At 41.2% G+C, this 16,519-nt stretch overlaps 1 protein-coding gene across 3 annotated transcripts in view; it reads right to left on the bottom strand.

Moving 5' to 3' along the window:
- Window positions 1-3,661: 3,661 nt before the first annotated feature.
- Window positions 3,662-16,519, bottom strand: part of PRXL2A (peroxiredoxin like 2A) — a 408,735-nt gene continuing 395,877 nt past the window's right edge. For 2 of the 3 annotated variants that reach the window (XM_061450118.1, XM_061450110.1), the window contains exons 2-6: window positions 9,638-9,817; window positions 9,171-9,262; window positions 5,454-5,594; window positions 4,283-4,447; window positions 3,662-4,144 (exon numbers count right to left, since the gene is read on the bottom strand). In XM_061450118.1, the coding sequence (XP_061306102.1) occupies window positions 4,046-4,144; window positions 4,283-4,447; window positions 5,454-5,594; window positions 9,171-9,262; window positions 9,638-9,815 (675 nt within the window). In that variant the 5' untranslated portion in view covers window positions 9,816-9,817 and the 3' untranslated portion in view covers window positions 3,662-4,045. Of the gene's footprint in view, window positions 4,145-4,282; window positions 4,448-5,453; window positions 5,595-9,170; window positions 9,263-9,637; window positions 9,818-12,578; window positions 12,763-16,519 lie in introns of those variants that run through there. The other variant, XM_061450102.1, reaches the window with a different exon arrangement.

Below are 16,519 nucleotides of genomic sequence, written 5' to 3' on the forward strand. Positions count from 1 at the left end.
AGGTGCAAGGACTGAGGCTAAAAAAATGCCTGCTACCACAATCAAGGGCAAGACTGGGTTGGCCTCTGTGTTTGCCACCAAGAAGAACCTTTAGCTCCGCTGTTGGCTGCAACCCAGCAGGCGTGAAGCGGTGGGGACACATGCCATGCCAGACCTTGATGTGAAGGATGGCCTCCCCTGTTACCAGAGAGCCATACCGCAGAAAAAAGGGGCAGGCCCAGCAGCCTGTAGTTGGCATATATTGGAGATATGATCTAGGGCAAATCCCCTGCTCAAGTAGAGTCATCCAAACCATATATAAAACAAAAAGGGGGAGATGCGGAGACAAGTGTTCTCACAGGAGAATGGATAATTGGTACATAAACTCTGAAAATCCTGAAAGATACAGCAAGGCCATGAGAGGCCTGAGGAAGCTTAAGCAAGCAAGATAAGAAGAAGCTGGATTTCACCATGTTAATGAGAACTGTGGACTGTTGGCAAGCTTTCGAGGTCAAGTTCCCACACCTGTGCTTAACCAATTATATGCTAGTTGCAAAGGGTCTTCAAGACATGCATCCAATCATAACATGCCAAATCACTGTAAGTGCATGTAAGAAATAGTATTTAAGGGGTTAAGGCTTTCTAATAAAGGGCTTTTTGTCTGATCATATTGATCCCTGAGTCCATATATTTTCTGCAGCAAAAGGGAAAAAAAACAAACAACCCAAACCAAAACATTTAGATGCACACAAGGAACTGAGACAGCAGAGGTAGCTGTTGGTACAACAAAATCAACAATTAAATAAATTGGTTTTAATTACATTCTACATTTAAAGAAGAAAACATTTTTTAAACCCAGATAGTCAGACCTCACAGTCTCCACCATCAGAAATACACTTAGAATTCATTTGCTCCTCCCTTACTATTTTGCTGTCATTTTTATTTCTTTGAGACCACCTATTTCCAATTCCTATTAACTGCTCCTAGGCACTATGTATTTTCTATCCTCTCCATTTGTATTTTGTCAAGAGGGAGTTCAGAAAGGATGAGTCAACTCCAAAAAATCCCAAGGTTGGCTTAAAAAAGCCCCAAACCCAAACATTTATTAGTAATTCTTCAGAACGTTTTCAAATACCATTTGGAACTTTTGTGACTCCAAATTTTGACTTGATCTCTGATTAACCGAAAGACAGGGTTAGAAAACTTCAAAATGTGGGTAAGCTTATGTAACTTTCAAATCAAGAAGTACACTGTCCCACTACCTGTTTAGGGGAACTATTGCTATTAGCAGTAAGAAAACACACTCTCCCAAATCTGTCTAATGTGGTTACAGTATATGTGCCTTTGCTGAAAGTGACAGAGCAGAGAACTTTTAGTCTCCATGAGTATTTTAATAAATGTGCTCAGAAGGACTTCACAGTTCTTTCTAAAAATGTTTCTACACTAGAACATTTCATATTCTTGTAGCATTAGTACGTTTAACAGCCATTATACTTCAGTTAAACATTCTAAATGCTGGACATGATGGCTTCCTGCTTCTGCTTCCAAGATCATAAAACACAGTTCCCTTTGGGTCAGCTAACAGCAACACCGCAACGCTGTGTGGCACCCTTATCATTGTCTAGGACTTTCAGCAGTCTGACTGACAGAACTGGTGGCCAGTTCTGTTAGAGTGGTTGGAATACAATTACATATATGCAAGATTGTAAACAGATGCTCTCCAGATTTAGCAGGTTCCAAAAGCACTCCAGTTTATCTTACATTTCTTGGAATTAGTCTGGCTTTCATTCTATTCTCCAAGGACTGTTTATGTCTTTCACATTTCATGTTTATGTGAAAGGTATAAACAGCCCCTGGAACAAGCCCTGAAATCCAGGTCTAAGATCAGTAACTTCTTTGCCTGTCTCTGTGTAAGATCTGTTCTCTGTAAATGGCAAAGCTTTCCAGTTCCCACTGTAAAGAAAACTCAAAAACTCCACAGGAGCCATGATCCAGAAATCTCCTATTGTAAGCAAGATTTGTGTAATTAATTGCATCTTGCAACTAAGAAACAGTAGCTCACACCCATTTCTTTCAGCATGTTTCCTATCGCACTCCACAGTAACAATACGCCTACTGCAGACAAGTGGACACTTACACGATGCTTTGAACTTTGCAGGTTTGTAGAGTTTTAGGTGCCTTGGGTCAGGCAAGCACTCATGATATGGGTACTTCCTTTCAGTGCTAAAACCCAGGACGAAAAAAAGCCCTCAAGCACAACTTTTGGCAGCTGCCTGGCTGCTCTGGATGCCATTCAGAGGAGCCCACCTCCAGTCAGCCATTTTATGTCTTCAAGCACCCAACAGCTTCTTGACACCATTTTATGGGCATACTTACAAAAGCAGCTCAGAACATGGACAGAGACAATACATGGTTCTCTGCACCTGTCCATGACTGCTAGGAGAGCCTTTATAGAGAAAGTCTGAATCGCGTACTCAATTTGTAGACTTTGATGCTCCACTCTCCAAACTCCTGATCCTTCATCCATCCCCCAGGACAGTTAAATGCAAATTTCACCTGATAGCACGAGTCCAATTTCCATTCAGTTTTCAAATGAAATATCTTGATGCATGTAAGTCACTCAAAATTCATACTGCTAGTGTTGTTTTAGGCAACTGTGAAGAGCAGACTTTGAAGAGCAGATCAATATTTTTAGTTAAAATTAGTTCTGCCTGGACATAAATAATAATAATAAAAAAAAAAGTCAGGATTTCCTCCATAAGGATGCAATTTTCAACTCTCCATAACTGATTACTCCATAACACAGACCAAGGCCAGGCCTCACTGCTTGTGAAGTTCTAGAGTTTCTAGCATTTAGGTTTCATACAATCAGCATCACGTATGACCATTTTTTTGCACACAGCTCAACAATACAGACGGACAGGCACACAGAGCAGAAATAGGCGTATTACCAAAGTTTCAGAAGTACAAAGTATCCCTGCCCTCAGCACAAATGATACATGAAGGTTTCATTAAGACCAGAAGAAAGCAGAATGACAGGTCAGACTTACCTGCTGCCAGGACAAAAGAATACTTCTGCTAGCTTAGTATGTCCCAGCCCATGTATTTTCATAAGTTACCTAGCCTCTTACATACACCAGCTAATGAAGGATACACAACACTTGATAATCCTCTAGGTGAAATGTTAAAATTTTGTTTAGACTTTGAAACATTAGCACATTTGGAAAATTCATGCTGCTGTGTTCACACTTCAGCCTAGATGCATATATTTGGCTATGCATGGTGCTGGCTGTCATGAACGTAGTGCAACACTACATCTATTTCTAGAAGTAACAGCCCAGTCATTCTACTACAGAATTCCAGACTGGATACACCTAATCTGCTCTCTGCTACTATTCCTTTTTTTTTTTTTTTTTTTAAGAGTTTTAAAACACAAAAAGGAACTTGCACTCATGCCACAATTATCTTCTGAAGTGAACATCAGATGTCTTCAATCTTCTTTGCAGGGAATAACACAAAGAGCTGGGAGATCTAGAGCCAGCAGTTAACAAGAAACCTACTGGGTAGACATAGCTGCATTTCTTGAATGCAGAATCTTAGAATAATCTAGTCTGACATGATTTAGTCTTCTACAAACACCAATGTGTTTACAAGTTAATGAAAACAGCAAAAAGCAAAGGCATTTCATTTATATAAAGTTTTATTATCCTTCAACCTCAGCTGGTACCCACCCCATTACTTCAGCCTTAGCAAAGATGTGCTCCCCTAGGTAGGCAGGTTTTCAACTGACTGTCTGGAAACATCTACACTAGGACGGATTTTAGAACCAGCCTTTCATTAATGCAGCCAGGCACAAAAAAGCAGTTGAAATCCTGACCACCTGAAAGGCTGCAAAGCAGCAAAAGAAGATCCAGGAGGATTTTCATGATTTTCTATATTTGAATAGAGAATCTGTCCTCTGCATTGATCACTGAATAGTTAAAAAGCATTTAACTGCAACATTCAAGAAACAGATGCATTCTACATTTCAAGCTGTGGTCAGAAACATGTGCAGCTATTTTTCCACTTATGAAGCTTGGGGTTTTATCTTCTCAGCAGCTTCAAGGACAGACGGAAGGTTGACTTTGTCTCCAAATTCTTTTTCACGATGCTCCAGTAAAACACCCTAGTCAAAGACACAAGAGAGAAATTCTTACACTAGTATCCCTACAGCAGATCAACTGGCCAGCAACTGAACAATTCCGAAGAAGAAACTTTTAGTCTCAGAGGAGACATAAAAGCCCATGAAGATGGCCCGCAGTACCTGTCTTCCAGCACCAATCACATATACTCCTCCCAGGGTGAATCCTTCTCCTTCCAGGTTACCACTATATCCACTTTTCCAAGCACGGAAGAAATTTTGCCAGACTCCATAGCGGAAGAAACCCGATATCATCATTTTTCGTCTGCGTGGTCCATAGAAGCCTTTCTGCAGGGAAACAGAAAATATCTCAGCAAACAAAGTGAGAAGAACTTTTCCTCCCAGATGAAATTCAGGAAACCAGCCAGCCCTGTATCCAAGAAAGGTCACAACACACAACAGCTAACCAGGCATAGCTAAAAAGAAAATGCACCTGAACTAACCTCCTTAACACACTACCTCACTCCTTGCCTCCACACAGACAACTAGTGGCACTGCCACTATTCATGTGGATTTTAAGCTGATCCACAGGTATTTCAGCCCTATGTATATCTACATTCCTATTGCTGACACCAAGGGTCCTTTGTGATAAACATCTTTTTTCTTATTTTTGAAGTATGACAATAAAAAACCTAGTAGAGATACAAGTCCTGAAACTTTTATCACCTTCTGTTTTGCCTGGGGTTTCAGTTTTATGAATCTGGTTGACTGTTTTTTTTTTAAATCAGCCTGATTTTTCACACAGGCAGAATGTGGAGGGAAGATTAACGTATCTGCTATTGATTGGAGTATTACATATTCTTTTTCCTTCAGAAGCCAAATGATTTCTAAATGCATCTTCTCGGTTAAGGAATAAGCAGGGCCATAGTTTTGAAGGACATGAAAGTAGGCATAAAGCATGTGCCACTGTACTGGGACAGGCCATATCACTGCAACTTGGTCTGTATATCAGGAATTAATTATGTTTATAATGTTCAGGCCTTGATTCATACACCACAAATGTCACACTATCAGTGGAAGAAAGGAATAAATAATATGCCACCTTTTTTACCTGTTAAAGGGGAGGGGAGGAATAATACTGCAAAAGCATGTTGTCAGTGCATAGCTACAGGTCAGTTTGTAAGCTGAGCAGGATATGTATCTAGAAAAGCAAAGCTAATTAACGTCTTAAACTACAATGCTACTCAATATTTTCTCATTCAGACCACATTCCATCTCTATTATTTATACAAGCTCTTCAAAGAGGACATTCACAAGTTTGTTTTTAAACAAAAGAACACCAACTTAACTATACCTTTTCATCCAGAAAGATTTCTCCTTTGAAATAAGGTTGAAAATCCTCCACTTCAGTCCCTATCTTCTCTTTCACAACAGCATAGAGAGGGATGCCCAATTTTGACAGCTGAGGTTTCAGAGAGGAGAGCTCAGAAGCCTCCTAAGAAAGGAAAAAAAACCCCAAACATTTCAGACAGTAAATGGCAATTGAAAGCTTCACCTTGAATTTCAAGGACATCAGAAACATACATAAAATCTAGCTTGAGGCACAAAACAGAAACAGACCTATAAATCAGACTTTTAAGCTAGCTTTACTCACAGGCAGGTCTTCACTAGATTTAGTAAAATTTTCTTCAGTAAGCATGGAGGAAGGAGATTTTTTTGAGCATTTACTGGATAAAATACTAAAATGCTGGAGAAAACGTATTTTTAACTTAAAGCTGTAGGTATTCCTTGCCTGTGCTAGGACTTCAACTATCTTTTCAAGTGTTTACAGAACATTAAAAAGATACTGCCTACACATCACTTAACCTTCCCAGGCCAGAATTTCCAATCCTTGTTTCCAAATAGCCATCATTATCAGGCCCTTTTCCAAGCTATTTTGAGGGCTCTATGCAGAAGCAGGCTATGCAAGTGCAGATTAAGTAATGGAGTGAAGATGCACTCTCCTTTCTAGATCCCCCCCAGTGAAAATAATCAGAGAATTTCTTTATCCACCTTCAGTATCCCAGAAGCATGGTGTGTGGGAGTGCAAGGTGTCAACGCTCATCTGCTCGACTTTTTGTTCTGCTGAAGGAATCCCAGATCCCACAGTTTGTACGAAGACCTCTGAGGTTTCCAACAGATGAGACTGCACATTATAAATTTGTTTCACTTCATCTAGTAGGTGTCCCTGCCTGTGGCAGGGGGGTGGAACTAGCTGATCTTTGAGGTGTCTTTCAACCCAAACCATTCTATGATCTCCAGTGGAGAAAGGTCATTTTTACTGGACAAAACTCCCACAAAGCACTCCACACTTTTAAAGAATTTACAGAGTTTACATGAACACACTCAGCCACCTAACCAAAATGTCTTAACTCAAAGGCTTGCAGGACATCTAGAATTTACCAAGTAGCAGACAGATAGGAGAAAAGACATTGGAGAAAGACATCAGCAGCTGAAAGGGTAAAGGCAGCTTTGCAGTTAGTTCACTACTCTGTCTTTTCATACAAAATGGATAATGATTCATCAGCATCACAAGCAAACAGAGTAGTGAGTGGTGAGAATTAAAGGATCATTGCTTACACTCATCAGATCTTTTCCCTTGTTTCTCTTCTTAGAGATCTGGTAATAATTTTCTGATTTCCCTCAACAAAATGCCTTATGATCTTCCTAAAAGGGGCATTAGTAACAACAGAACAATTTTGTCTGGGATTTTTTATATAATTCAAAAATCTTGTAGCCAACAAAAGATTTATATTGTGACGTAACATTTCTGAGAACTGACATTCCAGGCTAGTGCAGGGGTGCCCTGAAATGACTGTCTCTGGAGAGACAGCAATACCATCAAACCTTGATTAGCGTTTTGGAGAAGAGAAAGCCAAAAAGTCTGTTTTTGTGGGCAAATTATATCACGTAACAGCTGTACACCCTTACCACAGGGCTATGATCATTTCATCTGGTCTGTGAAACTGTTCTCTTGCTTTTGCAAAAAGTGGACAGCACAACCTAACAAAATAGTTCCTCTCTCCGCTAAGGCAGGGGCAACAAAAAAGAACAATTCCGATTTCAGCTGATCCCTCTAATAGTTTAACTAAGGCTCTTCTACTACTTTAGACTGGTTGAGCTGATACCTACAATATTTAGCAAGCCCACAGCACTTTCACAATGACTGGAGCACTGGAGCGAGCACTGGATCATCACTGCATGGCTGGATCCAGACTATGAGATGCAGATGTGCAGTTCTGTTAAATATAGTCTTATGTTAAATGACAAAAAAAAAAAAAAAATCAGATGATTTAGGATGCAGACGATAAAGACAAAAGACTGTATTTTTTAAGTCTACAGGCCTCAATTCTCAATGATCCAAAAGGATTTGTGACATCATCTGCAGTGGATAAAGGATGCATGTCCTCACCACTGAGATTAGGTTGGTGATCTGTGAGGTAGAACGGCCACTTTTCGATGCTGCCCCTGTGTCCAGGGAAGTGTACATTTGTTCTTGGTGCTGTCAACAAGGACAAAATTCAGTATTCTTTCGAAGGTGTAAGACAGTGGGAATCAACTGTACCTTGGTTCTTGCAAAAAAAAAAGCCCCCAAGCCAGCCTACTGCCTCTACTGCCTGCAGGTTAACAGATATGGCAAGGCACTATACTGAACCATTCCATCAGCTCAGAGTCGGTGACAGTGGAGAAAGAGGCAGCTTTCACACTATGGAGAAACATTAATGGACCAAAACAAATGGCAGACTGAACTGGCGAACTTTTTCTTAGGAGAGAGGTGAGAGTCAACTCACACAAATGCTCTGAACACACCACAATCAAAAATAACTTCATTTTAGGCAATTTAAAAGCTTTTTTGAACACTTTCACTGTTAAAATACAATTATTTGCCCCAATTAGCTGATCAGTAGTATGACTGCCTCTCTTAAAAATTTGAAGTTTTGAACCAAAAATAAGAACTAGAAAGATTAAATTTCTCATCTCCCATTTTTTCCTGAAACAAGCAAACAAACCAAAGTAACAACAACCCACAGTTCCCTGAATCAGTACTTTATTTCTACTTAGGAAGGTAGTATTAAAAAAAAAACAACAAAACCTTAATGAATTCCTGTCTGACTGTATGTGAAAAGCACAGTCAGGCACATAGTGCATTCTCCCCCTGCCTGCACTACACCTGTTTTGAGAGGAAAGGACTTTAGTATTTAACCTTCCACAAACTGAACACATACTTAAGCAGTTCTCACTGATAGGAGCAGATCCCTTAATTAGGAGGTTGCAATATTAATTACTCCATGTTATAGTGAGTAATAACGTAATAGCTATTTTTTACCCCATAGCTATGAGAAAAATAATGGCCAAGGTGCAAGTTACGGCTCTTCCCAGGCACATGGTACATTCAAATCATATTTTAAGTGTCTCCTCCCACCTCCACCCAAGGTGCCTAATGCCAACTTAAGGATCAAATTTTGTTTCCAAACCCTCCTTGTTACGAACAGTAACTCCTTGCCTTCAGACTCTTCACCATCCTGCCTCACATTCAGCATCCAGAACAGTGAGGGGCTCCTCTTTATGCACATCTTTTTGCTGATGAGGTTTATATGATGGCTTTTTGCCAGTCTAGTCCTGGGCTGCTTTTGACCAGAGACTCATAGAGGCTCATGGAGGTTTATTTTGGACATAGGGAATACAACTAGCTCATAAGACTCGTTACTAGCTGGATTTTGTGTAATCTCCCTTTATATTTGTCATGGGCTAGGTCCCTGACAGATGTAAAAATGATGCAGCCTCTGCCTTCAGAAGGAAAATTCTCAGGATCTATACAAATCAGCTACATAAATCTATACAAATCAGGCTATACAAATCAGCTGCAAAAAAAACTAAGTATGCTCTTAGCTGGTGACCAGTTTGGGCTAGGAAACAAGCCCTTTCATGTAGTTCAGATATATCTGTCCTATTTACCCTCTCCCTTTATTTAAAGGTATCTATGCAAGTAGAGCTCAACTCTTCCTAATTAATTCCTAAGCCCAGCAATTACCTCTCTGCACAAAAAACATCCAGGTCTTCGCACAGCCATGATCACTGCACCATTTTTCCTCCATAGTTCACCTGCTTTGAATGTCCTTTGTTCTGTGTATACAGGAGAAACAGCATCAACAATAGTATCAGCCATTCTTGCATATAATGACTAATGCTTTAAGGACAAACAAAAAGCACTGCAGGGAATTCCACATTCAAACAGTTCTATCAGAAAAAAAGAAATCTGTATTCATAGCACGGTATTATTGTTTTATTGATTTTTAGAAGCATGTCACGTTTCATCCAGAAGTAATAGTTTCGGTTGCTTTTCCTTCTCCAGAATTATCAGCTAACAAAGACACCAACTATGTGTCATAACAAGAAAAGACTAAGAAAACCTCTTCCATTAAAGGTTCTCTTCCTTACAAAGGTTCTTATAAAAACCAAATTATAAAAGAATGTGGGCTGAAACATCCAGAATCTTACCTGATCCCAAAGATTTTAGCTCTATCCCCTCTAAAAACTCCAACGTAGCTTTTTCTGGTTTGGACAAAAATAAATCAGTGTTAGCAATGACAATCCCTGTCACAGCTGCACCAAGAGCTCCAAGACCAATAGACCACATGCCCATGGTGAAGATTCCCAAGTCAGGCAGGAAGGACATTTCTGGAAAAAGAAAGAAGAAAACAGCTCTAACATTGGGCATCAATGATGCCAGACAAGGAGGAACTGGATTAAAACAACAACTAACAGCTCACACTGATATTTTTGGTTTGACTGGAGATGATCTGTGTATTATTGTACTGAACTGAATTTTAGAAGAGCAAGATTACATTCCAGTTCTGTGCCTGACCCACATCAAAACTATTAACAAGATATTCTTCCCTTTTCCTGCTACCAGAATTACAGAAATATTAATGATTAAAGTGCTCAAATGCAATGAGGAGAAAGATGATTGAAGTGTATGTGTGTCATAAACCATAGAATCATAGTTTGGGTTGGAAGGAACCTTCAAAGGTCATCTAGGCCAACACCCCTTGCAATGAGACCACAGACCATCTAAAAAAATGTTAGCTAGTAACTTAAATTATTACACTAAGACAGTGGTATCTTTCAAAAAAGAAGTATTTGTAGATTAAATGTTCATACACACCCAATCTATATTAAACAGTGAACTTTAAAACTACGCCACAGAAGACTTAAGAAAAAAGAAAAAACAAACAAAATCTATATCTGGTTCACTGTAACTGGTAACCTTTTCTGTTCCCTACAATTTCAGACTAGAACCAAAGCAGGCATCAAGCCAATATAACAGTTCATCAGTCTTGCCTGCAGACAGAAATATGTAGTCTTGCAACCATTTTATTAGACACTGCGCTCCAACATTACAAACATGCCCAGGACAGCATCTTCTATATACTGACCAATTCCCACTCTTGCTAAAGCAGAAATGACATCAGGAACAAACAACTTTGGTTAGAAGTGGTAACATTGCGATGGAAACCATTAAATATGCATGATCAAGTCTGACAGTACAAACACTGCTGCTTGTTACCAGTGACTCATTTGGTAGCAATTTTATTTAACCACCATCCGTTCGCAAATCCCCCTCCAGCCCAATCCTGACCCTTGCATCTTTCACAAGCCTGGTAGGGGCTGACAGCCTCCTTCCAGTGAGGCTGTATCAGTTATGAGGATTCAGGAAAGCACACTTAGCCCTGCCTCATGGACAAAATTCAAGATCCAGCTCTGAGCCGTAACTGGTACAAGAGTCATCAGAGTTTTGGCAGTATAAGGAGTCACTTCACACTTATTGCAACAGTTATGTGTTACAAAGGGCTGTAGATTTGCAGTCACACAACTTTAGTATTACATAATACAGAGAATCACATTTTTTCCAGAGTCATCTGCAAAACCCTATTCCCTGATAGACTTTTCGTAAATATTGCCCGCTGTATATACTTTTGTGTAGAAAAGGATTTTTCCCTCTCATAAATATAAGAAAATACATTGGAACCATGACTGGCAATAAAACCAGAGACACATAATCTTTACCCCCACAGCTAGCTGTTGCCAGAATTCAGAAAATAAGGAGTAGCTCCTCGCTTTTGTGTCCAGAATTTTCTGGGAGAAAATCCCTGTCCATCATTAAAACTGGCCCCAGAATACTACTGATAAACAACTACAACCAACTGCCTTCCTGCAGAAATAGCTAGAAAACATTTGGAAAAAAGATCACTTTGTTCTTTTACTAGCATGCTTGGTTCCAAGGAAGACAGTATCACAGTATCTAGAAACGTGAGTAATCCATGGTCCCGAGCAGGAAACAAGGCCAGTTTACACAAACATAAAGCAGATAAAGGAACAGATTTTACCCCACTCCACCACTTATTTCTAATCAAGGAAAAGCTTCCTTGACCATATCTGCTTTCTCTACGTACTTTCTTCAAACATAAAGTCCTACTGTAATAACAATTTTTTTTATATCTGCCCCTGACTAATATCAGAGACCATCCTGACCCCAGACTTTGGAAAGACCAAAACATAACTCAAAATGTACTGCTGTAATGCAGCAATATCTTTAAGAAAAGACTGTGGCACACCCAAAAGGCTATATAGCCCTTTTGCCTCCCAGAGTCTGATTATCCAACTATTCTTTGGATCTGAATCTTACCAGGTCAAGAGCTGGTTTTCTCTTAATTCTTTGTTACAAGAAGAAAAGGGGGTGGGGGTGGTGTAAAAACAAGTATTAATCTCTTGTGCATGTTGCCAAATGTGTAGCAATTGATTAATAAGTATTTCTCACATACCTTTTTTTTTTTTGTTAATGTTATTAGCACCGCTAAAAGCCAACTTCCCCTTAGTTGTAGTTGATAGATCATTAAGCTTAGTTAACATACCTCTTTAGCTTAGCTAAATGCTTTGGGCTCTACTCAGTGACAAAAAAAAACCACCCAACCCTATTCAAATAAGTGAATATTTTGCTATTTAAATACATAGGGGGAATATTTGAAGCAGCTCTACATGATACTGAAATTCCTTCCCTGCTAAGCAAACACCACAGCAAGCCATTTTGAACAATACATATGGGAAGCTGCAGCCAGGACTATTAAAACATTTGCTAACAAGACATGGTTAGCAGTGATGAGCCCTAACACATCTACATCACTGAACGCCAAGTGAAGACATTAAACGGAAAACAACTGCACATTTGCAGCTAGCAGCCTCATTTCTGCTTAGCTACTGTTTATTAAGGAAATGTGAAGCTTAAATTAACTTTACAGCTCTCCACCCCACCTTAAAAAAACAAACGCTACTGTCTTGTGATCAAACTCCATGAGTTTTTAAACATCAAAAGACAATCCACAACAAAGAAGATACAACAGAGCATCCCGTAAGCCTTTATCATTTAGCTGCATGCACTCACCAGAAGCCATGCAGTTTGCACCAGCATCAGCCACCACCAGCTTCCCCTGTGACTGCGAGCGCCGGCAGGAGAGAAGACAAACTGTGATATCACGTGTGGCAGGCAAGTGGGCAGGACTAGGCAGGAGTCCAGCTCTGGAGCCTTTGTCTTGTAGCCAGGACCTGGGTCTCCACTCTTTGAGCTAAATGTGCCACAGTCACCCTGCGGCAGCCCACAGCAAGATTGTTTTAAAGGTATCTTAATCATTCTTCTTTTTCCTTAAAACTGAACACATGGTTACCCTCTTTATGGGTTGGTGGGTACAGGGAACAAGAGTTCTAGAAAACTTCTCTGAAGCTGGGAATGCATCACTGAACATTAAGATCTGCTTGTTAAAACTGCACTTTTCTGTGGAACTGTGCATTTTTGCAAGTAATATTTTCCCTGTGGTTCAGCCTGTTCTACTTGTACCCTCCACCTCGTACACTGCATGCCAAAACAATACAACCAACCTTGGAAGCAGTGAAAAAGCTATCACAATGCACAATATGAGAAAAAAGTTTCAATATAGAGGCTGCACGGTGAAGTAACTCAGCATTTCTATGATCAGTTACCTGTTTTAGTGCCAACATCCCTTCACTAAAGAGCATCATTCTCTTTGAACTATCAGACCTGCAAGCTCTCAACTCTGCTAAAACCTCCAGAAGGGAGTGAGCTTTCAGAGAGCAGAGGCCAAAGAAAAAGGGAAAACATGTTTTTGTGTGACCAGAAGAGATCTGAGATCTCCAAGATAACAGTGAGTTACTTTTTGGTCTATCAGGACTCAGCTAACCAGAATTTAAACAAGCTTAGTCTTAATCCTGTTATAAGTGCCAGTTGATGGTCTTCACTGTGTGTCAAGAAAACCAGTTAAAACATGGTTTTCTACATGTCTCATTTCCTTCCCACCCACAACCAGAGAAAAAATTGTCATTAAGAGGATAGCTATCCTTAAACATTTATTTTAGCAGTGTAAACACGACCCATTGCAGCTGTGTCAAAAGAAAAAAAAAAAAAAAAGGAAAGTCTGGGTTTTCGAGTTGTCAATAAAACTCAGGGTAGCATAGAGATTTACTTACATACTTTTCCTTAAAAGACAGCTGAGCAGACATGGAAACAGTGGGGACTCTCATAAGCTGGACTGCATTAGCACATATACCCTAATATAAAATAACTTTGACCATTGCTTATTTGTCCCTTCTCTCTCACTCCCATCCTCCCCAAGTTGCTGCATACCAAGCCTAAAAATCTTCGAGAGCTTTGTCACAACTTGCATATGCCAAACAAGTTGAGCTGATTATTTTTTATGAGACATTTCCCCCCAAAATGAGTCATGTAATTACAAATATCTTTGTAATCTCGCTCCTATAAAGAACATTTACAATAACCTGGTAACATGCTCATCAAGATTTCATGAGCTTTTAAATACCAGTAAGGATTACAAAACACACCATCCTGACCAATCTCTAAAATTAGCCCTGCTTTAGTTGGGGATTTGACTGAAGAAACTTCAGAGGTCCCTTCTGAGCTAAATTGTGTTCTTCACGTGCCAAGATTGATGCATAAAGAAGCCTCCTAAAATTTCTGATGGCATGGATATAAGTCATTTTCACAACATGAGGGATTTTTTATTTTCACCATTGTAAAGATCCTGTAACAAACCATTCCTTGTGTCAAGAATAACAGTTATCTTTTTAGGTTTCTTCCCACTCTGTGCATTGTTTCATTACTGAATTCAGTACAAGGCTGTGCTTGGCTTTAGCTGAGGAGAAAGTTGCTGTGTCAAGCAGGCAAACCTTACTCCTTCCTTTGAAAGCAAGTTAGTTGTTAGCCCAAATAATCTCCCCCGTTCTGAGGCTGTTTTAAAGATGCCCAACATCTCAACAACCCTTTTCTTTTGAGAAGGGTAGAACAAAGAGCTCTGGCACAATACCATGGAAATCTTCCAACTCTCTAGATGTATTCAGAGGGAACGGGCAGCTAAATACCATGTACAGGAAAATTCAGATCTGGTGCAAAATAGAGAGACCATGGGGATGGGAAGAAGTAGCAAAAACTAGTTAGGTGAAACTAATACATATTCTGTGCTCAGTTACCAGCTTTAGTAGGCAGCTTTCTTTCAGAAAGAAGCTAATACAGGCTAAACTTGCTGCTGGGGTTCCAGAGCAGAAAAGCTGCACGCTGTGGCAGCCTGCAGAGATAGAGAAAAAAGAAGAATGCCAACAGACCCACTAAAAATACAAATCCATATTCATCAATAACACAGCGACTCACTATGCCGCAAGTTGTCTCTCCTGCTACAATCCAACCTCAACGCCTGTAGATTCAAGTTTAAATTAAGAATTATTTTCCATCTTTTCAGATTCTTAGTACTTGCATGAGGGCGTAACATGTATCTGGGTAGATAGACCCAGCTGAGAACAATTTCCGCACAACCTAGTTCACCCTGTTGTCTGCTGAGCCAGGTCTGATAGCAACATTGCCCCTGTGATTCTAAAATAGAAGGCTGGGGGGACTTCAAGCAGCCTGAGGTTCCAGTGGACTTCTTAAGTCTGAGCAGTGTGGTCACACACAAGATTGCACCAAATGCACGAAGAATGACACGAGACGAAGTCTCTTCGTCTTTGACTGATCTTGTGCCTACTTCCACGCAGGTTAAGTTACATGAGGATGCAAGGGTCAACCAATATATTAAACCGCAAGGACAGGCATAAGGTGAATTTCAGACCCCAAAACGCCGAGGGAAGCGGCAGATGCAGAGCAGCAGCCCACATGACCGCGGCGGCCGTTCAGCGGCGAGTGGGAAGCCCCTCACCCCATCCGGCGCAGCCCGCGGCAGCCCCAGGCCCTCATTTCTCAAGAGTAACGAGTCGCCACCGCCTCTTTCCCGGTGCGCACGGCGAATAGGAGACCGGCGGGGATGGCGAGAGCAGCCACCCGCCAGGCAAGGACAGCGGGGAGGCCCGGTGGCACTGCGGAGATAGCCCGGCCCGGCCCGGCCCGGCCCGGCCCGGCGGCCTGTGCAACAGCGGCTCCCGCGTTCCTTCCCTCCGGACACCCCTGTGAGAGACCGCGCGAGTGCGCGCGCGCCCGCCCGCCTCCTCCTCCCTCCCCAGGCCCCGCACTCACAGTATGACACCCCTCCGCCGCTACCGGCACCGTGCCAGCCGCAGGGCACGTGCGGCACGCAGGCACCGCCCCCGGTGCCCTCCGCGCAGGCACCTCGCCCCACTGCGCAGAGCTGCGTGACCTTCGGCCAGCGTCTACCAGCTGCGTGCCAGCCACTGCTGCCGCGCTGAGGGGCGTTATCCCGGTCTTACTGATGGGAATGAATCAATCCCTTCTGTTCCCTCCCAGGAGCCACTTTCCCCCTCATTGGGATTTTGGTTTAGCTTCTGGCTACTGGCTAAGCGAAGAAAGAAAGGAAATATTACAAGATACAGTGCTTAAATATATTGGGGGAGGGAGGAAGGGGGGGGGGGAATGTGTGAAAAAAGCACCCCCCCAAAAAAAAACAAAACACAAAAAACCAAACACTAAAGACTTAAGTAAGGGAATGTAGAGAGCTTATCATTCAAGTAGTCTGATTAGTGGGGCACTTAAAATGCTTACATATGCATTACATTCAAGAATATACTTGCTCAGATAAGCCAGCCAAGAACAAACATGTCACAACATCGTTTTATGAACACACTCTTCAGTTGCTTGTGGTCACTGGGCACCACTCCAGCCAGAAGCTTAGAGGACTCATCTTCACTACCTTAGGACTATTTCCTGAGGTCACCTGTTAACCTGGCACTTAAAATACCCAACAAAAATGGTAGTGGCAATGACAGCACACTCTACAGTAACACAACAGCAGCTCAGAATGTATGCAACCTCTGATGGTACTGGACAGTCTACATTCCAAACACCACAGAGCC

This window comes from Pezoporus flaviventris, unplaced genomic scaffold (genome assembly GCF_033815535.1).
Source record: "Pezoporus flaviventris isolate CSIRO_AGI_PZ_B2104156 unplaced genomic scaffold, CSIRO_AGI_Pfla_v1 ptg000001l, whole genome shotgun sequence".
Lineage (NCBI taxonomy): Eukaryota > Metazoa > Chordata > Aves > Psittaciformes > Psittacidae > Pezoporus > Pezoporus flaviventris.